The sequence below is a fragment of the Tachyglossus aculeatus genome, chromosome X4, assembly GCF_015852505.1.
Source record: "Tachyglossus aculeatus isolate mTacAcu1 chromosome X4, mTacAcu1.pri, whole genome shotgun sequence".
Lineage (NCBI taxonomy): Eukaryota > Metazoa > Chordata > Mammalia > Monotremata > Tachyglossidae > Tachyglossus > Tachyglossus aculeatus.
In genome coordinates, this window is record NC_052098.1 from 25,587,384 (window position 1) to 25,609,996 (window position 22,613).

The 22,613-nt window shown below is 42.2% G+C and overlaps 1 protein-coding gene across 4 annotated transcripts in view; it reads right to left on the reverse strand.

Moving 5' to 3' along the window:
- LOC119947929 (FRAS1-related extracellular matrix protein 1-like) overlaps window positions 1-22,613 on the reverse strand; it is a 51,716-nt gene that overhangs the window by 12,952 nt on the left and 16,151 nt on the right. For all 4 annotated transcript variants that reach the window (XR_005456596.1, XM_038769592.1, XM_038769594.1 and 1 more), the window contains 4 exons: window positions 20,731-20,932; window positions 19,839-19,983; window positions 4,581-4,710; window positions 2,315-2,387 (listed from right to left, as the gene is read on the reverse strand). Coding sequence is in view for 3 of the 4 variants with exons in the window: in XM_038769592.1 (XP_038625520.1) it covers window positions 2,315-2,387; window positions 4,581-4,710; window positions 19,839-19,983; window positions 20,731-20,932 (550 nt within the window). In the remaining variant the exon portion in view is untranslated. The remainder of the gene's footprint in view (window positions 1-2,314; window positions 2,388-4,580; window positions 4,711-19,838; window positions 19,984-20,730; window positions 20,933-22,613) is intronic.

Below are 22,613 nucleotides of genomic sequence, written 5' to 3' on the forward strand. Positions count from 1 at the left end.
ACCCAGTACATTCACTTCGCTCCTCTAACACCAACCTACTCACATCATACCTGGAGCTTGTCTTTCTCACCACTGATCCCTTGCCCATGTCCTGCTTCTGACCTGAAACTCCCTTCCCCTTCACATCTGACAATCACTCTTTCCAACTTCAAAGCCTTATTATCAGATCTCCTACCAGAAGCCTTTTCTGACTAAGCCCTCATATCCTTTACTCCCTCTCCCTTCTGAGACACCCTTGTACTTTGATTTGTACCCTTTATTCACCCCACCCAGAGCCCCACAGCACTTATGTACATATCCATAATTTATTGTAATATTTGCCTCCCCCTCTAGATTGTAAGCTCCTTATGGGCAGGGAACTTGTCCACCACCTCTGTTATATTGTACTCTCCCAAGTGCTTAGTACAGTGCTCTAAAAACAGTAAGTGCTTAATAAATTCAATTGACTGATTGATGTTTTTGGTGACTACTGAGTTCAGTGCATTGCCTCATGCATACCAGGCCAGCACAACCTGAAAAGAGGGTGAGGTCTAAAGCATGGTGAGGACATGTCCAAACAGAGCTACTGGCACTCAGCAACTGCAATTTTGCCCTCGAGCCATCACACCACAATGTAAAGTAATTCTACTGTGAGAAAAGCTGCTTTCCCTCTGAAAGAAGTGTAGTTTTTCTTTGCCCTGCTGGGAGTTGTCAGATCTGGTTGAAGGAAACAATTCCAGTGAATGTAGGGATTGTTCATTTCCTGTTTGGGCCCCTCAACTGGAGCCCAGTATGTCTGTCATATCTCTAAACTGTTCTGACAGGAGATGGAGAGAAGCATGGAAATAAATAGGTTGTTATCCACTTATTGACATAATATGCTATTTTTCAAAATGTCATGACAATCATAGGGATCAAAGAACGGTCGGGTCCTTTGGAAGAGATCTGGGTCAGGCGAAACCAGAAAAAGCTTGAAGTCTCAGACTGATGGGTGTCTACCCCATCCTTAGAAATCATCAGGAAAAGAGATTTCCCAGCCACCCTTGGAAATCCATCCTGCTCCCTACAAACCCATACAGTTACAGTATCCGGTATGCCGCTCCAAGCATAAAATCTGAATCTGAGAAAAATTTGTCAAACAAATTTGAAATGGAAAGCAAGCTCAACAAAAGCATACTACATTTGGAAAAGCAAGAAAGCAGGAGCTGCCTTAAATCGAAATAGAATAAAGGACACCAGGAAAACCAGTTTCTTTCATTTTCCACTGCCCTTGGCATAAGGACCTGATGAAATTTATGCAAGGTAAACTTAAAACAAATAAAAGGAAATACTTCACACAGCATGTACTCAGGCTGAGGAATTTACTGATGCAGGTCAGAAAGTTAAATACCGTAGGAGGGGGGAATTATTTTATGACCAATAATAACAACATTTAGAGTTATGCGTGCCAAAATAAGGGTAATTAAATCTCATGCTTCATGTGGTAAAATGATTGCTGAAGTGGTCAGGAATTTCCTCTCTCTCCCATGAACAGACTTGCTCAATATTCTGGGACATGTTGGGCTTTTTTCTTTTCACCTTTTTCTGAAACATCACATTATCTGATTTCTAAAGCAGGATTTGAGACATGATTCATCTCAGATGTGATCCTTTGCTCCTGGAAACTTTCCTTCTGTAGGAGAGAGCAAAGTTGCAAGGGCCCCATTTTAGATAGGACTGAGAGCTAAAGGAGATCTTTTCCTCATTATTTTTTGTGGTATTTGTTAAGGACTGACTACGTTCCGGGCACTGTACTAAGCACTGGGATAGATACAAGCTAATCACGTTGGACACAGTTCATGTCTCATATGGATTTCACAGTCTTAATCCCCACTGTACAGATGGGGAACCAAGGCCCAGAAAAGTAAGCAATTTTTTTTATAGCATTTGCCACCCTTCCAGCACAAGGGGTTGTGACTGATCTCAGAACATGGGCTGACAGGAACGGAATGTAGCAAAGAGAACTATCCCTGATCTTCAAGCATCTAGGGAAGGCAGGTGCAGGGCCAACCATGTCACATGTCCACCCAGAGCACATGGCTGACAGGAATTGCCATCTAGAAACCAGTTGCATGGACAATGAGTCGAGAGAGGCACAGTGACCTAACTCACCTGATTGACCGAGTCAAGTTAGAAAAAATAGCTTGCGGGTGTCTCTCCGAAAGTTTCGGAGGAAACCCACAGCTGGGCAACCATTGCAAGCCTCTTGCTGCTTCATAGTTTAGCAGCCCTGACTCTCTAGAAACCCACATTCCTTCCCCAAAATGTAAAGTTAAATGATCAAAGCAAAACATACCTGGATCAAATTGAATCAGCTTGGAAGGATTAACAGTGAAATCTTTTCCAATTGTGGCTGACAGTTGGTTGACCTTAAAGGAAGATTTTTTTTATTCTTTTTTGTTTTACAAAGCAAATACAATATCCTGAATGTTTCTCCACCTACTTGTCCTGTCCAAACAAACATATACACTTGAATCTGTTTTCAATATAAAAACTTTTTCTTAAGCCATTAAACATTTAGGCTGCAATAATCTTCTTGAAAGTTTACTGCCAAAGTAATCACAATGGAAAACAAGGTTTTCGTTCTCGAAATTAGTGCAAAAATTCCCAGAACTTTAAAAAATAGTTTCTCTTGATTCAGTGTAAAATCCAATATCAGAACATTTTAGAAAAATAGCTTGGCCACAGCGGGGAAAAAAAAGCAGGGGGTGAGGGGGAGGGAGGTAGAAAGAGAGAGAGAGAGAGACGTAGTAAAAAAGTAGGTTTCCACTGACATCAGAATGATCCATCAACATGCCCTATATGAAAATTTGTTATCCCTACAGAATTTAAAGACATTGGCAGGATTAATTAAAAACCCAACCATGTCCATGGATGTAGCCATAACTCTCACTGACTTGAATGAAACCTTTGTGGAGAGAATTGGGTTGCTAAGGATTACTGGCATGGAAGTGCAGCCCACACTCTACATGAATACACTGTTAATGTTCCTTGGGGATAATTTGGTAAAACATCGCCCTGATCTCAAGAAGCCACTGGCAAGTGACTAAAATCAAAGAGGATGGCAGAGATCTTTAAGGAACAGAAGGAAAAATACCTGTGAAATTTAATTCTGGTGGCACGGAGAGAGGGAAATCCAGGGTCCTTTGCTTTACTATTATAACAACTACGTGGTTCATCTGCCCATTACAGTAGTAAGGGAATACATCAGATTACACACATGTATTTCTGAAGGGAAAAGGCTTAATGTGTTTCCCACAAGTTTTCTCCAAGAATGATTTAGGCAGCTGAACAACCTTCCATAAAACCTCAGGCAACAGTAACATCATTTAGGCTGAAGAACAAAGGGATAAAGGGGGCTAGCATCTGTTAACATTCCTTCATTGAAAGGAAGCACTTGAATCCACCATGCTGAAGGTCCTCACAAGGTACAATTGTGAAGCAGCAAGCCGATGTACCTCTGGATTTACCATATGCTCTAAGTTCTTTTACCCTCCATAATGAAGGAGCAGTTACTTAAATATTTGCCACTTGTGGGTCTAAAAGCTTAAGTAAGGAGAAAACTGCTTTCAAACAGACAGTGGAAGGCTGTCATAATATTTTCCTATTGTCCTCTCTTTACTCCTATTGACACTTAAACAGCAGCTCTTCAATGGGTAAAAAGCACTTGAAAAGGTCATGGGGGATTTACAAGGAATTGCAAGCTCAAGCTCTCTGATTTAAAACAAAGCTCATGCTATACAGGAAACAGAGATCACCAAAAGCCTCAGTGAGAGTTGAGAATCAACACAGTTTGTTGCTACTGCTACTGCAAAGTGGAGTATATCCTTTGTAGAAAATACGGTGCTTGTGAAAATTATACTCTATCATATATACTATGAATATTAATGGGACCTGCACTTTTTGGAAAGTGATCTGTAGTATGCCTTATTAAAAATAGGATTTAAATCAGAATCTCAGTCAGGTGCTTTTTTGTTGTTGTTGGGTCCTGGGGCAGTGGGTTGGAAATGCCTCGTTACTGGAGTGAGAGCAAATCTTTGTGGTTTTCTTTTTTTTGAATCAGTAAAACCCAGCATTTTCTCCCATAAAGGGCCCTAAGAGAAGTTCTAGTTTTAGTTGCCCATCAGAGAGATATTACAATGTGGAAAAGGAATGAGTTATGCAGCCTTCTCTACATCTTTTATTTTCAGTTCTGAGTGAAACAATCCTTCATCTTCACTAGGTCTGACCATTTGCTTGTGAAAACACAGGTAAAGTACAAAGTCTAAACAGAAACCGACCAAATGAGAATAACAAATTCTACAGTTTTAATAAGGAATTGATGAATATCAGCTGGGACTCAGGGCAGGGGAGGGAGTGCAGGGGGAGGAGATACTTCAGAAGCATTTGAAGTTAAACTTCCTGTCTCCTAAATCTTTCAGGGATAGATAAGGACAAGAGAGCTAGTCATTTTAGGAGCCTGAATGTCTTTACCATGTTAAATGTTTCCCACCACATGATCAGGGGCAAGGCTGGCAGATGTTTCAGTCCAACCTCAGAACCTTAAATAGTTTGTAAATTACCTTTACTCCAACAAAAGCAGAATCCATGGAGTACCCTATCCTGACGATTTTCAAGGGTAGTGTATCCAGCGTTTCACACACTTCATACTCAGTATGCAGCAATTCAATGCGAGACCACTTGAGTTCTAAGCTGTATATGGGAAGGAAAAGAAACTATCAAAACAACATTTTCTTTGGGAGGCCCAAAGGGATTCACTGCTAACTAAATTATTAATTGTTGTGATTGGTTATTTTCACTTCATGGTTTCTGATATCATTCATAAATTAAATTAGATTCTTGTTGTCTCTGTATAAGCAAAATAATCCATTGAAAAGAATAGCTTAGTCCAAACTTATCCTGATACATTTCAGCTTCTGAAATGTAATTCTTCTTATTTTTTCTTTTTGAAACCCCAAATGTGCCTTCTTTTCTTGTATTCTGATAGTTCTTAAACAATAGCAAAGACTCTTCCTACACCACAACCCTTTAATAATACTACTCGTTTTTATTCTCATTCACATACTCTCTCCATTCACCTCTCCCCATCACTCTGAAAGGAGTTTCAAATCACTATTTTAGTCCTTATGGGAAAACATCCACTGTAGGTGATACTAGATCCTTGCAGTAACGACATACAAAAAAAAAAACAAAAACCAGAGACAGTATGCAGAAGTAATATAATCATGTAATGGTCTATCGTTAGGTGCAGCATGATTACTGAAGTGAATTCGGAAGAGTGCAGTTCTGCAAACTGTTTAGTGTCAGTATATTTGTATAACTGTGAGAAAAGTTGCTATGCTTCATTAAAAATATTGCACACTGTATCAACTTTGGGTGTCAAACAATGTGAGTAAAATATATATATATATATATATATATATATATATACCCTCCCCTCCCCCCACAGCACTTCAGTACATATTCTTACACTCTGCCATTTCCCTTAACTGAAATTTAATTTAATATCTGTCTCCCCCTCTAGATTGTAAGCTCTTTTTGAGCACAGATCTTTTCTACCATCTCTATTGTATTGTGCTTTCTCAAGTACTTAGTTCAGTGCTCTGCACACTGTAAGCACTCAATACCACTGATTAAAGATCTAAAATATATTTGAGGTCATAATATTTGTCAGAGAATGTTTTAATCTGTAGGATCTTTAAAGATCCAAGTACTGGATCCTACAAGATGTAATAATAATTGTGTGGTCTTATGCGCTTACTGAGTATTAAGCACTGGGGCAGATACAGTGCAATCAGGCCAGAGAAAGTCAATGTTCCAGTGAGAACTAAGGGGGAGGAAGAACACAACAAATACAAACAACAAATTTATGGCATCACATTGCTTTGATTACTGTATCAGCCTCCTTGCTGACCTCCCTGTCTCTCCCCACTCCAGCCCATACTTTTTTTAATGGCATTTATTAAGCGCTTACTATGTGCAAAGCACTGTTCTAAGTGCTGGGGAGGCTACAAGGTGATCAGGTTGTCCCATGGGGGGCTCACAGTCTTAATCCCCATTTTACAGAGGAGGGAACTGAGGCACAGAGAAGTGATGTGACTTGCCCAAAGTTACACAGCTGACAATTGGCGGGGCCTGGATTTGAACCCATGACCTCTGACTCCAAAGCCCTCTGCTGTCCGGATAACTTTTCTACAAAAACGTTCAGTCCATCTCTCCCCAATCCTCAAGAACCTCCAGAGATTGCCCATTCACCCCTGCACCAAAGAGGAACACCTTACCATTGGCTTCAAAGCACTCACTCACCTTGTGCTCTCCTACCTCACCTCACTACCTTCCTACTACAATCCAGTACACACACTTTGATCCTCTAATGCAAACCTATTCACTGTATCTCAATCTCATCTATCTCACCTCAACTTCTTGCCCACGTCATGCCTCTGGCCTGGATTGCCCTCCCTTTTCACATCTGGCAATTACTCTCCCCACCTTCAAAGCCTTACTGAAGGCAAATCTCCTCTAAGAGGCCTTCCCCAACTAAGCCCTCATTTCCCCTTTTCCCACTCCCTTCTGGCTTGCTTCCTTTATTCACGACCCGGCTTCCAAGCCCCACAGCACTTGGGTACATATCCGCAATTCATTTATTAAGTCTGTCTCCCCCTCTAGACTGTAAGCACACTGTGGGTGGGGAATGTGTCTGTTATATTGTTGCATTGTACTCTCTTAAGCACTTAGTACAGTGCTCTGCACACAGTAAGTGCTCAGATACGACTGATTGATCAATTGATTGATCAAGTATGCACTTTTCACTACCTTATCCTTCTCCCTCAGCCTTTTCTCTAGACAGCCCTTACAACAAAATAGCCCAACCTCTGAACTGCCATTGGAATCATCCCTAAGCTGGCTACAAGAGTATCAGAGATTTCTTGGGGTAAGGTGGCTGCATTCCAGTACCAAAGCCTGGATTCTTGGTATCTTTCAGCCTTTTACTAGGATCTGTGGCACAACCACTACCTCAACCAGGCTCCTTCACCTCTGTGAGGATTTCTAAAATAGCACTGGTAGCAGATGGGCTGGTAGTGTCTATGTTGCTTTGACTCCCTACTCAGAGAAAGCTTGCTCCCAGCTCCATAATTTTAAAAAGCAGATAAGGGAAGTGATGATTGAGATCTACCTAAGGGCTTGGCAGACATATTGCATTTCAAAAATATTTGGTGAAAAAAACACTGGCTGTTATGTCAGAATCTAGTATGAAAAAAGGTATTCTTAATAGAGAATCCACCAATAAGAGTATTAGTAGTTATAGTATTTTTAAAAAATTATGGCATTTGTTAAGTGCTTACTATGTGCCAAGCAATGTACTAAGCACAGCACTTACTGTGTGCAGAACACTGTACTAAGTGCTGGAAGGGAATAATTCCCACAAGTGGAAATTAGATATAGCCCCGAGGGGCTCACAATCTAAGTTGTAAGCTCCTTGTGGACAGCGAACGTGTCTACCAACTCTATTGTACTGTACACTCCTGAGCGCTTAATTCAGTGTTCTGCACAGAATAAGTGCTCAATAAATATGACTGATTGATGGATTGATTTAGGTAACAGAGTAGTAATGATATGAAAGCTCAAACTTGGTGCTGTCAGTTAACATGGGGAACATATGCTCCTTTAATTTGCAGAGGGGACATGATGAAAGGGAATATAAATCAATCTATGGTATTTATGAAGTACTTATTTTGTGCAGAGCACTATACTAAGCACTCGGCAGAGTACAACACAAGAGAGCTGGTAGACATGTTCAAGAAGTGAACTTATTTCATTCATTCAATCATATTTATTGCACACTTACTGTGTGCAGAGAACTGTGCTAAGCGCTTGAGCATTGAACAACTCATACATATATCAAGGGAAAATGTCATCTGTGGGGATTCCACTTTGAAAAAAATACCATTCCCCTGATATTCATTTCTCTGGTTAGTTTATTTGATATATATTAGGGAATGTGAAAATTAAGTGAAAGCAGTTTAAATACAAATTTGGGGTTCAGGATAGCTAACTATTATTGCATTACAATGTTTATGGGAAGTTGCTTAACCTCCCTGTACCTGTTCCCCCAATTTTCAAGGGATGGTAATAATAAATTTCTACTTCAAAGGGTTATGTGAAGCTTAATTAATGTTTGCTAAGTACTTTGAGTTCTTTGATGAAAGGCAATATAAAAGTATGAAGTATTATTATTCTTATAAATGCTCCTGCATTTATACTAAAGGAGTGTATGCCTTAAGGAGCAGGACGAAACTTAAAAAAACAACATTCAGTGCATTTAAGGGTCCCAGTGAGAGAGTGTATTTATTGGCGGATGTGACTATTAAATTCCTCATTTAAATATAACCAGTACTCAATTGTCCTGGAAGATAGAGAGTGGGATAGCGTAGATAATTAAATCCCAAAACCTCATTTGGGGCATAGTTTTGACCCTTGCTGCCATCAAACTGTTCATCATAGGTACCAACAACAATATTGACTGATCTGAGTCCATCCTCTTTCATTTCTCCATCTTTCTTTTGGTAAGAGACAGATGTCAGTTAAACAGCCAAAAGAAATACAATGAGAGAGATAGAAAAGTAAACATATTAGGCCAGGGGTCAGCAACTTTTTTGCACTGAACAGGCTCATCACGCCATTTTCCAAAGCCCTCTAAAGCCACTTCACAGCAATAGCTGCTAGCAGAGCTGAACAATACTGGCAGGGGCAGAAGGGAGAGCAGAACGAAGAAGAAAGGAAAGGAAGGACAGACAAGAGGTAGGGGAGGCATTGGGAGGAAGAGAGGCACTGCATGTCTGCCAAAAAGCAGCAGGTGCTTTTTAATGGTACTTGTTAAGCACTTACTATGTACCAGGCACTAAGCACTGGGGTAGGTAGAAGATAGGTTGGACAGTCCCTATCCCACACTGGGTTTACAGTCTTAATCCCCATTTTAGGGATGAAGTAACTGAGGCACAGAGAAATTAAGTGACTTGCCCGAGCTCACACAGCAGACAAGTCACCCTCTAGACTGTAAGCTCATCCTCTAGACATTAAGCTCGTTGTGGTCAGGGAATGTGCCTGCTAAATTGCTTTATTGTACTCTTCCAAGATCTTAGTAGAGTGCTCTGCAAACAGTAAGTGCTCAATAAATACGACTGACTGACAAGTGGAGGAGCTGAGATTAAAACCCTGGTCTTCTGAGTTCCAAGCCCGTACTATTTCCACTAGGCCACACTGCTTCTCCAAGGGGCAACTTGACTCCAACACCCTTTGCAGCTATTACCACAGGGGGAACTGGGGGAGGAGGGGAGCCAAAGGCCTGAGGGCAGTTTTGCTGTGGGAGCACTTTGCTGCCAGTTTTGAAGGTAGAGGTGGGAAGAATGAGGGTCGCCATCAGTACCTCTGAGCTGCTGGAGGGAGAGCCGGAGACCTTGGAGAGCCCGAGACCTTGGAGAGCCCGGCAGCTCTCCAGCTGCTCTCAGGGGTTGGGTTTGTGCAGCGGCCCTGGGGCGGTGGCTCTTCCTCAAGACGGGGGCTGGGAATTGCCAAGCCATATTTGCTTACGTAAAGAGCCAGATGTGGCCACCCCTATTCTAGATAAACATCAGTGCCAGATCATCAGTCTACCCTCTTCCTGACCTTTCTGCCACCCTTGATATTGTTGCTCACACTCCTTCCTGAAAATCTTTCTGGCCTTGGTTTCAAAGACACAGCACTTTCCTGATTCTTGTCTTCAGTTTCCTTTTCTTCTAATCTTTTAACTCTGGTTTATCCCTCAAGGCTCGCTCTGGATCTTTTGCTCTTTTTGCTATTCATACCCACTCCTTTGGGGAGCTCATTGGCTCACAAGGTTTCAACTAACACATTTAGGAAGAGGGTTTCCAAATTTACATCTCCATCTAGAACCATCCTCCAGTATCTCCATTCTAGGATGCCTCCACTTCGATGGCTTAACACCTCAAACTTATTATAGTGAAAACTGAATTCCATACCATATCTTCTAAATTTTCGATTCCTAAGTTTCTCTTCAATGTTGACAGGATCACTCTCCTCCTTGACCCTCAAACTACCTCCAACCTTAGAGTCATCTTTGACTCCTGGATACTCAAACCAACCCATCAATAAATAGAAAAGGGCAGTTTGAAAATGAACAGATTCTATTCAAGATCTGGGAGTTATCAAGGGAAACCTGTAGACAATTTCTCCAAAAGAACCTGGAGAGGAAGAAAAAGTTTTAACAGCCATTCCAGCAGAGTGTCAACAAATAACAGGAGTAAATTAGAATTCTGGCACTGCAAGACCTACTGTTTTGCACTCACCCTTCCACAGACCATCTGCCACTCACATCTGCCCATTTTTCCTTAGTAATTTCCCTTGCTCTCCAGCGGTACAACCACAGCTTCACTACAACTCCTGACCATCTTGTCTAGATTACTGCAACACACTCTGTGCTGTTCTCCCTGCCTCCAGTCTGTCCCAGTCATGCACTTTCCTGATTCTTGTCTTCAGTTTCCTTTTCTTCTAATCTTTTAATTCTGGTTTATCCCTCAAGGCTCACTCTGGATCCTTTGCTCTTTCTGCTATTCATACCCACTCCTCTGGGGAGCTCATTGTCTCACAAGGTTTCAACTAATAGATTTAGGAGGAGGGTTTCAGTCCAGTCATGCATAGCTGCAGGAATCATCTTTCTCATAAGGAGGTTTGTTTCTCATACTATGATATGATCACAACACCCCCTTCCTCAAAAGCCTAATGGGGGCTCCTTATTGCTGCTCGATTCCATCTCAAGCTCTTGACCAACAGCTTCAATACTTTCTACCAGCTGGCTCCCTGATATCTGTCTTTCCCAATTACTTCAGCATGTGCTCTCCTCTCCACTCAAGCACACTTCTTCATTGTCTCTGAGCCATTTCGAATGCCAATTTCCTGAAGATGTTCTTCCACTCTACTTCATCTCTTTTTTAATGGCACTTAAGCGCTTACTATATATCAAAAATCATTCTAAGCTCTGGGGTAGTTGCAAGTTAATTAGGTCGGACCCGATCCTTGTCAAGCATGGGGCTCACAGTCTAAGTAGGACTGTTTTATTATTATTATCATTATTATTATAAGTGCCATCAAGTTCTTTCTGATACATAGCAACTCCATGGATATACTTTCTCCAGAACGTCCTGTCCTCTGCCATAATCCACAACCTTTCTAACAGTTCTTCTGCCACCTTTGTTATGGTCTCTATCCATCTAGCTGCCAGTCTGCCTCTTCCATGTTTTCCCTGGACTTTTCCTAGCATTAGTGTCTTCTCCAATTAGTCCTCCTGATTATGTGCCCCAAATATGCTAATCTAAGTTCAGTTATTTGGCTTTCCAAAGACCACTTTGGTTTAATTTGCTTTAAATTTGATTTAATTTAACCCCATTTTACTGTTGAGCAAACTGAGGCCCAGAGAAATTAAGTGATTTGCCCAAAGTCACACAGCAATCAATTGGCCGAGCAACTGGCAGAACCAGGATTAGAATCCAGGCCCTCGGACTCCCAGGCCAATGCTCTTTCTACTAGGCCACGCTGCTTCTCTTTCCCTTCAAAACCTTAAAACCCTGCCTTCAACTTGAAATCTTCCCTTCCTTTCATACCCTCCAGCTCTTACTGGACTGATCACCATCCACACAGCACTTATCTACATCCTTCTGTATTTTAAGCCCTTATAGCTACTTGTGGGCAGGGAGTCTACCAACTCTTTATATTGTACTCTCTCAAGCACTTAGTACAGTGCTCTGCTTATAGTAAGCACTCAATATATACAATTGATTGTACTTTTACTGATTGCTTCCATTTTCATGCTTCTTTGCCTTTCTATTAGATGATCAGCAACTCCAAGGCAGGGATGTTGCCTTTTTCTCTTGAAATTTGACCATAGCACCTGGCACTTTGTCTTGCACAAAGGGCATACAAGTTAAAAATTGTTGATGATGATGTTAGTGAAGATGAACGTAGAGTGGGCCTTTGATTTGAAGACGCTGCCTAAGGTGAGGCCATAGCCATGGATGTAAGTGTCGCAGAAAGAAAATCTCTTTGCGCACTTAGTCCATGAAAGTACAATAGTGTACCTTTTGGGTTCTTTGCCATTTTGGGTGAGGACTGCTCAGATGTCAATGATTAAAAGAGGGAAATATATGTCCTAGCACTATCAAGATATGATCTTGAGTTGTTTTTGCACTAGTCTGAGCCATCCACACTCTGTTACCTGGACCCCTTATATCTGTGGACAGATTTGGAAGGCCTGATCCCTGCAACTGTCTGACTGGGACTCCCCCACCCACCGATCAGCTACGGCTCCGATGAGGAAAGACCACTTTGAAACAAGTGCATCTAAATCTTTCGTTAAGTTGTGCAGTCTCACCCAGAGCTGGGATACTGACTCCACACTGAAAACAGACCAGCATTTCTTTTGACAAACACTCTTTTCAGAAGCAAAAGGAAACCGGCCAATTTTGGAAAATAAATTTAAAAAAAGCTCTTGCCAGAAATGTAACATGTAAACTTTAGCAACATAGTCAGTAATGGTATTTTTTTCTGGAAACACTTGATGGGTAAGGGTCTATGAATCAGTCAACCAAGACCTTGGTCTTTCTACCTATACTTGGAGACCCATATTAGAATAGAAGTTTGCTTGATCACAAGCTGAATATTGTGAGTAAAACAATTACTCACTCCCTGCCTGGCACCCTGCGTCTGGAAGCTGATTTGATTCTACTTAAGCTTTCTGGGTTCAAGTCCAGATCTGTTGGGCCAGACTCAATCTGGGAGACCCTGAATCCCAAGAAGATCAAGATTGAGAAAGTCAGCAGCTCCCTATAGTGAGTCTGGATTACTGTTTGACCAAGGATCCCGCTCCTCCATGGCAGTCTGGACTCTCAGAACAGAGACCGGAACTTAATGGGGGCTGGTCAAATGGACTTCTAGACTGGTCTCAATCTTTATGGGGTTCTTAGGATCAGGGGAAGACTCTGAAATGGTATTGTCCCTCCAAGGTTCTGAAAACAATTAAATTGTTAAACCGTTAATGCGGAGGGGACCCGTAATTGGAACCATTTGGGTATGGGTAGAAACTGATCTTCCCTAGAACTGCAGGGAACCCAACAGTGTCAGAACCCCAAATGTTCATTCCAGCCAGTTCCCTGTCATGATGGTGAAGGACGAAAAAGATCTGGTCTTCTGGGTGAAGGGAATCATTGGCTCAGAGTTAAACCATTAACTGGTGAGGTCTCGAAGCTTTTATTTGGACCTAAGCCGCCTCTGATTTTCTTAGAATTTAGAGTAATAAAATGCTCTTATTACTCTGCTCCCTCTTTAAAAATACTGTAACTCATTGACACTAGAAAATCAGGCTCCTTTTGAAGGGGCAATTCAGTCGGTCAAATATTAGTTTAGCTTCAGCCGAAGAAGTTATTTATCTTCCACAGAGACTAGAGAGTCTGTTGCTATGTTCCAAACCCAAAGGAGACTAAAGTTCAGTAGTGGCTGAATGCTATTCATCCATTATGTATGTATCTCTGTATATATATACAGCAGACTAAATGAAGCAAACTTCAGTTCACCATTTGGGTCACCATCTTACTGTCTTCTGATTGGCTAGCAAGTCTTCCAGGACAGAGAACCCACATAAATGAATTGATTTCAGTTCTAGTGGCTTATGCGGCACCATTCGCATTCTCTCACTTCTGCCCCTGTCACAGTCCATCAACAGATCTTGGATCTGACAAATGATAAGTAAATATGGTGAGAAATTCACCAAGATTTTTTAGCTCCACCATGATGAATTGAGTCGGATTTGAAGATGCACATTCAGACCCTCTTTCCAACACCAATGGAGTGATGCAGGGCTGTGTGATAGGTCCCAGTCCCGTTCAATGTATTCCTTGCCATTATGCTCTAAGATGCACTGAAAGATTTTAGAGCTAGAGCCAGAGCATGACTATGAGCCACCAAAAACCTTTTCCAGCTCAATAAACTATAAGCATCATCGATACTCCTTGAGATTGCAGTTTAGAAATTGCTGTATGCTGATGATTGTGCACTTTAGGCACATACAAAAAACCCTGACATACTAATGATTCTGAGTCACAGTGCTATGGACTGACTATAAGACAATGAATCTAATCTATAGGGAAGCCTTAATTATGACCAACTATTTTCTTTGGCAACCCAGAACTGAATTCTGCTACCTAGACAGCACTATCTGAAATTGCAAAAATAGACAAAAATGTAGGAAACTGAATCAACAAAGACAGTTTGCCTTTCAGCAGACTGGAAAATAGAGTGTGGTGACAATGAAGCATCAGGTTCCATAACAAGCTGAAAGTCTGTAGACTCTTGCAGTGTTCAAACTTCTGTATGGCTTACTACAGAAGACACAACCAGCTCCTGGAGCAGCTTTATCAACATCTCAACATCAAAGAGCAGGACAAGGTTATCCACAGTCATGCCCTGGAATGGAGCCAGCTCACCAGCATTGAAGTAGGCCTTCCCAGGAGGCCTTCCCAGACTGAGCCCCTTCCTTCCTCTCCCCCTCCCCATCCCCCCCATCTTACCTCCTTCCCTTCCCCACAGCACCTGTATATATGTATATATGTTTGTACATATTTATTACTCTATTTATTTATTTATTTATTTTACTTGTACATATCTATTCTATTTATTTTATTTTGTTAGTATGTTTGGTTTTGTTCTCTGTCTCCCGCTTTTAGACTGTGAGCCCACTGTTGGGTAGGGACTGTCTCTATATGTTGCCAATTTGTACTTCCCAAGCGCTTAGTACAGTGCTCTGCACATAGTAAGCGCTCAATAAATACGATTGATGATGATGATGATGAAGTAATGTTAAGAGCGAAACAGCTCTGCTGGGCAAGGTACGTGAGGAGAATAGGTGGTTATGGGACACATGAGTAGTTTCTGTGATGACAGGTGAGTCTTGGTCCTGAAATTTCAGGACCAAGAACCAACGGAAAGGGGGCACATGGAACCCAGGAAGGAAGAAAAGCAGTTCAAAGACATTGGGAAGCACAGTCCTAGATAACATGACATAGCAGCGAAATATGGGGTGACCACTGAAGCAAACAGACAATGGTGTAAGTAGCTAGAGTGTGGGCCTGGGGGTCAGAAGGTCAGGGGTTCTAATCCCGGCTCTGCCACTTGTCTGCTGTGTGGCCTTGGGCCAGTCACTTCACTTCTCTATGACTCAGTTACCTCATCTGTAAAAGGGAATTAAGACTGTGAGCCCCACATGTGACAGGACCTGTGTCCAACCCTATTTGCTTAGTACAGAGCTTAGTACAGTGGCTGACACATAGTAGGCACTTAAAAAATACCACAATTATTACAAGCCTGGCAAGAAATTATTACAAGGAATTAGAGAGGGGCTACTCTTACTGAGGAACAGCTTCACAAATATCATGATACCAAGAGGCAGCCTTGAAAACAGACAGACCATGATCAGACAAAAATATCAATGCAGCAAAGAGCTATTTTTATGAGCAAACAATTCACAAGGGAGGGTTAATCAAACATCGATCTTTTCAGCCATATTTGCAAACATGGATAGGATCTCACCATCAGTAGAGTCATCATTGAGAATGAAGGACATCCATATAGAGGTAGAAAAAGAAATTCAAAGACGCAATCTGTGTTTTACTGGCCCTAGACTGTAATCTAGTTGTGGGCAGAGAACATAACTACCAACACTTATACTGTACTCTCCCAAGCACTTAGTACAGTGCTCTGTACACAGTAAGTGCTCAATAAATGATTGATTGATTGATTGAGTTCAAGCAGAAATTTGTGGAGATGAGAGTTACTACTGAAAAGCATTGGATTAGGAGACCCTTTGGGAGAAAACATTTTTATTTTAGTAATTTCTAAAAAAAAGAGGGAATCTTTGTCAGTAGCTGAGAAATTATCTTACTGGCTGTAAAGAGGATTACTACATCAGATTGCTGGGATGTTGGGATGAGGCAGGAGACTTGGGTTCTAATCCTGACTCTGCCACTTGCTTGATATGTGATCTTGGGCAAATGCCTCAACTTCTTTGGGTCTCAATTTCCTCATATATTAAAATGGGGTTATGCTAACTATTCTCCCTCGCCCTTAGACTGTGTGTCCCAGGTGGGACAGGGATTTTGTCTGATCTGCGCATATTGTATCTACCACTGCACTTAGTGCAGTGCTTGGCACGGAATAAGAGTTTAACAAATTCCACAATTATTATTCTTTTTAGAGTCCCCCAGGTAACAGTAATTCAGAAATCAGGCCATAAGTAGCAGCCTCTCTGTTTTTGCATTTGCACTCCCAGGGGAGGAGCTCATGACCCCACAAGGAAACCAGAATTGCCCACCCTCATCGTTACCATAGGGATCATGTCTACCAACTCCGTTCTATTGTACTCTCCTAAGCACTTAGTACAGTGCTCTGCACACAGTAAGTGCTCAATAAATACCACTGATTGATGGATTGATTGATCAACATTATTTAATAAGAATCCTGGAATGCAGCCGAGGAGTGAACTGAGTTCTGGGGGACAATGTAATCAAAATTAGCCTACTCAAACCCTTAGGTGCCTCAGGTTTCTTTCTCTTGTTTTACCTTAGCTCTCCTTTAAATCCTGAACACAAGCGTTTTAATTGCAAAAGGTTCACAAAGCATTTCACTCCTAATGTCCGGCCTAACGACTGTGCAGAGAGCATTTCCAGTCCTCAAACTGCAGATAGCCACAGGGTATTTATTAGGCATTTAAAAGCCTTAGCTGAATTTATCTGGGATACTCTAGAGACATCTTCTGGTAAATCCTAGATTGCATGTTAACCTTTTGCGGTCGTTCTTTCCCGCCGCTTTGAATCAATCCATCAGTCAATCGTATTTATCGAGTGCCTCCTGAGTGCAGAGGACAGTACTAAGCGCTTGGGAGAGTACAATATAACCTGTTCCCTGCATGCAATGAGCTCTTCCAAGTCCAATTTATTTTGTGTAAGTCGAAGGAAAAATGTTTAATGCACAAAATGAAGGGTTTTTTAAAACATTTATACCTTTCATTAATTCAATTTGTTACCAATTTTGATACGATTATGCTCTTTACTAAACGCCCGGCTCAGCTGGCCCAGGACTGCAAAGGACTAATGGTAGTATACTTTGAAAACAAAATTGTCCTGACAACCAAAGTATTTCCTCATCCCATTCTCCTGTCCAATTTAAGCCCTGCTTATGTCCAAGTGTAAGGGTAAGGTGATAAGAACACCATGCTCTCTCATGCTCAAGTGAAAATGGAAAAATTCAAGGGAGGGGTATGCCATGGTATGGGAATGAGTAAACAAAAAGTTGATAGCAGACACAAAGGCAGGCAGGCAGGAAGGAAGGAACCTGATAAACCTTCAGTGACTTTAGTTTCTTTGACCTTGAGTCAGTTACTAAGTTATTCCACACTCTAGAAATGGGACTCTGCAGCACATTTGAGGAAAAGCGTCAAATGAGAATGTGATGGGTAAAATTGCTGATGGTTATGGCTGATTATTCCTGTTAATTCTGAAGAGAATTTTGATAATCTCTTTAATTTAAAGATTGCATGATTCCTTTAGTGCTTTTACTATGTTTTCTCCCATCCCTTTCTGAAAAGAATTGATCACATTTATTGAGTGCTTATTGTTTGCAGAGCATTGTACTAAGTGCTTGGGAGAACACAATATAATAGAGTTGGTAGACTGTTCCCTGCTCACAAGGAGCTTATGCTCTAGAGGAAATGTCCATTTCACCAGCAAACAGAAACAGTCACCAGCTTTTAACTTTTCCTTCACTTTCTTTAAAGAATGGGGAGGGCCCATTGGAGATAAAATACTTTTTGGTTAAAAATACGAAACTATGAAACCCACATTTTAAATGTCTGGCCACCCAAGCAGGATGGAGGCAGGGCCTCAAAGAGAGAAGAGGACATGGGTGGAGAAAGCGGGGGGGGGGGGGGAGAAAGAGAGTGAAGGGGAGGGGGAGAAGTCTTGAAAAGTAGAGAACAGGAAGGAAAGGGGGAAAGTGTTGGGGGGGAGGGGGGCAACTCACCAAATCGCTGACATGGTCTTCTACTGCCATGGGATGCCCGCACACTTCGCTCCTCTAGTGCTAACCTTCTCACTGTGCCTCCATCTCGCCTGTCATGCCGCCGATCCCTAGCCCATGTCCTGCTTCTGGCCTGGAAAGGCCTCCCACCTCAAATCCGACAGACTTTCTCTCCTCCCCTTTAAAGCCTTACTGAAGACTCATCTCCTCCAAGAGGCCTTCCCAGACTAAACCCCACTTTTTCTCACTGCCCTCTCCCAGCCCCACAGCACTTATGTACATATTATAACTTCATTCATTTGTATTGATGTCTGTCTCCTCCCCATCTAGACTGTAAGCTCGTTGTGGGCAGGGAATTTCACTGCTTATTATTGTGTTGTACTTTCCCAAGCACTCAGTACAGTATTTTGCACACAGTAAGTGCTCAGTAAATGAATGAATGAATGAATGAATTACTGCCAGCACCACTAGCCACCTCCACTGCCGTCACCACCCAGCTACCACTGCAACTCAAGTGGTCTTTTCTGGGGCCATTACTGGGGAGTTTCTGGCACAGCTGAAACATAACATTCTGGCTAGCCAGAAACCCCTAGCAATCCCCCAGAAAGAGCTGGTTCAGCCAAGGCACCAGTGAAAGAAGAGGAAGAAAAGAAGAAGGAAACCACACAGCTTCTTTGCTCCTCCTTTTCCTTCCTACTGCTGTACCGTTGCCACCACTCCTGGGGATGTCGGGTCCCTTCTTGTCAACATAGCCAAAGGCAGCATCCGAATGAGTCCTGTCTAATTCAGGATGTCTGATTACTTTAATGGCTTTCTGAACCAGAACTTCAGAAAGACCATACCCATAAGAAGAGCTGGCTTCAGATATTTGGCCACCCCAGGCAAGGAAAAATGAATCTTGCACTCCTGTTTCATATGACACCAGTACAATACGCTGCAAGAGCATGCAATGTTTCGCACAATGACATCCTATGGACATCCTTTAAAGCCCCCAAACCTAGAGTGGTTCTCTGGGGAGACCCCTGAACCCCCTACCTTTGCTTTGTAGCATTCCCCTTCCATGTCCCCAAACCTAGAGTGGTTCTCTGGGGAGACCCCTGAACCCCCAACCTTTACCGCGTAGCACTCCCCTTCTATGTCCCAGTTTAGAGTCATGCCGCTTCTGACTCAGACTAAGGTGTTTTCAAAAATGTTCATGGCTACCGCGCTGTGCTGTTACCCCAACTCCACTGGCCCAAGCTGGGCTGCCCCCTGCACCATGCAGCTGCCCCCTCTGACTTATGTTCTGAGGCAGTTGCCTCACTCACCTTCTGAAACCTGCCCCGTTTAACAGCCTAAAGCTCAGAAGGTCCTCTGCTGTTAACTGTTCAAAATTCACAATTCTAGCCCACATAGGACTGTCAAAACAGAAGACTCTTTGTGGTTGGTGGGTGGGTGTACTCCTACGCATAGTGGGGACGCATGTTTCCTCACTCGAGAAAGTGACTGGCTTTCCCTTTATTGAACACTACTTGAGAGGAAATCCTTCTTTCCCACTCTCCTCTATGTTTCCTGAATCAAAATTTATGAGATAAATTTGTAAAACTCTTCTCTCATCTTAGTAACCAGCCAACCTGGTTTCCGAAAACATGCTATATATCACCCAGTGGTCTAATAGGCGTGGAACCCGGCATGCCAGATCACTTAATATGCAAACTCTCAGTTACATTTGAGGAGTGGCAGAGTTCCCGGTTGGGTCTGTGACTTGAAACTCCAAGCTATCTGAATTTGCTTCCAAGGATGGATTGATGATATAAAGAATGTTTTTTCTGTTCAAATCCTTTTGGCTGAATCTCTCATGGATTAATTCACCTGTGGAAAAGAATAAAGGAATCACTAAAAAAGGCAGTTAAAGAAGAGAGGGCATGGTTATATATGGTTATTTCTTTTAAAATACTTTCCAATACAATCAGTACAGCTCAGCTTTAGTTTTTCAGAAATGTGTACTGTTCCAACTGCTTTAAGCTCAAATGGGGATCATAAGGAAGCTTCCAACCCTTTAAAATCATTTTACGTTTAGTTCAGGAAAATGGTGTTTACAGATAAAAGAAAGAAAAAGGAATAGTGAGATATGCTAGCAAAAGCAGCTTCTCCATAGCTCCATCCTGTTTAGTTTTATCAATCTTCACTGTTGTTACAAGGCAGAAGTGACATATAACCCAAGCAAAGCACCAGGCAAGTAAAAGTGGATTACAAAATTAACTGACATGGTATGAGGATTTATTTTAGAACTGAAAATCAGTTACAAAGATTAATTTGGGTCTGACACTCTTTCTTTCTCAGTAGATATTACAATCTGACAACGAAAGAAAGTTGTAAACAATAAACAGCTGGGTATCTGAATTGAGTTTCCCTACCCAAGATGAATGTAGGGGTTTTAGCCTTTAAATCCTCTTTAATGGCAGTATTGATTTATCAAATGCATCTATCACAAAGCCTCTGGGAATGTTTACCAAATGGCCATCAACTTAATTTAATTACTCTCCAGCACTCCAATCCTTGATGTGAGCCACTGGGTGTTTTAAAACAAGCAATTATAAGGATTAAGGAACCCAATACCTGTTGTTATATTTTCCAGATGCCCGTAACGGGGGCCTTGTAAAATATTGAAGATAATTTGGTCAGCCTCCGTGTCAGGATCGAATGCCTTCAAAACACGTGAAGTAATGTAAATTCCGTAACAGCCGTTTTTCAGGAGCTCCACTTTGGAAGGACAATGTAGATGGACAATGCGTGGAGCTGTTTTGTCTAGTTGGTCCACCTGAATCAGTACCAATGACACAGGCACTTCTGAATATTAAGCTCTATCTACTCAGGGTTCTAAAGTTTTAAAAAAAGATTATTATAAAAAGAAGTTTGGAGCACATTTCTTTCTAAAGGATCCAGGCATCGGATCACCCACCCACACCTAACTTCTCACTTCCCCCACCAGAGGCTGGGAGGAATAGATGGACAGGTACAGGAAGTCCCATGATTTAAGATGCTTCTCCTTAAGATGAACAGGACCACAAGAAGCAGTGTGGCCTAGTGGAAAGACCTCAGGCCTGGGAGTCAGAGGACCTGGGTTCTAATCTCGGTTCTGAAACTTTTCTGCTGTGTGATCTTGGGCAAGTCACGTAACTATCTGTGCCTCAGTTACCTCATCTGTAAAATGGGGATTAAAGCTCTGAGCCCCATGTGGCATATTGGCTATATCTAACCTGATCATCTTGAATGTACCCCAGTGCTTCGTACAGTGCCTGACACATAGTAGGCACTTAACAAATACAGTGTTTGGCACATAGCAAGTGCTTAAGAAGTACCACAATTATTATTAATGGAGCTATGTAACCTGAGTACACAATCTTGGGTAATTTTGGCAAAAACAGGGTAGCTGACTTTGCTTCGGGAACTACTCAGCACTATTCTTCTGACCAACTTGGTTCTGATTTACAAGGTTTCAACTAATAATGCAGTTTGCAGGAACCAGTTCTGTCGTAAGTCTACAGACTACCTTCTGCTGCCTTCTACAAGATAGGCTCTTTCATTAAAGGGAACTTAACAAGAGTAACAATAACAATCATGGTATTCCTTAAGTGCTTACTATGTGCCAAGCACTGTGCTAAGCAATGGGGCAGAAAGATACAAGATAAGGAGATCAGACACGGTCCCTGTCTCATCTGGGGCTCACGGTCTATAGAGAAGGGAGAACAGAGATTTAATCCCTGCTTTACAAATGAATGAAAATAGTTCAGTGGGGATGGTGGTAGAGGGCAGCAGCCTTTTCAGCTGGTGGAGAGCAATATCCTGGGCTAGAGTGGGGCTGTAGTGCCCAGCCCTGTCACCAGAAAGTGGAGCCAGGAAACAGGCTCAGGGCGGGAACTGGGATAATGGGAGGTGGCAATGGTTTAGAGGGGCTTTAGACCCTCTCAGAGACCTGTGGGGAGCAAGCATTATCGGGGGAGGTGTCATGAGGCAATTTTACTAGTACTGTAAGCACCTTGTGGACAAGGAACCGGTCTACCAACTCTGTTATATTGTACTTGTCCAAATACGACAGTCCTCTGCACACCGTAAGCAACCAATATGTTGATGATTGATTGAGTGAAGGGTCACACACAGCACATGGTCTCTCTGCAATCCAAAGCCCAGTCTGACCAGCACAGCCTAGTCTGGCCATCACAGCCAATTAGATGCTGCCTCCCCATCCACCCAGGTACCTGTTGCTGCTCTCTGACCCCTGCTGTGCCGCGAGCCAGGCTGCCAGAGCACAAAACAGTGACCTGCTCATTTGCGCTCTCTCCTCCCTCCTTGCTATCCTCCTTCATTCCTATCAATCAACCAATCACATTTTTGGAGCACTTACTGTGTGCAGAACTGTGTACTAAGTGCTTTGGAGAGTACAATAGAACAGAGCTCGTAGAGAAGTTCCCTACCCACATCAAGATTACAGTTTAGAGGGG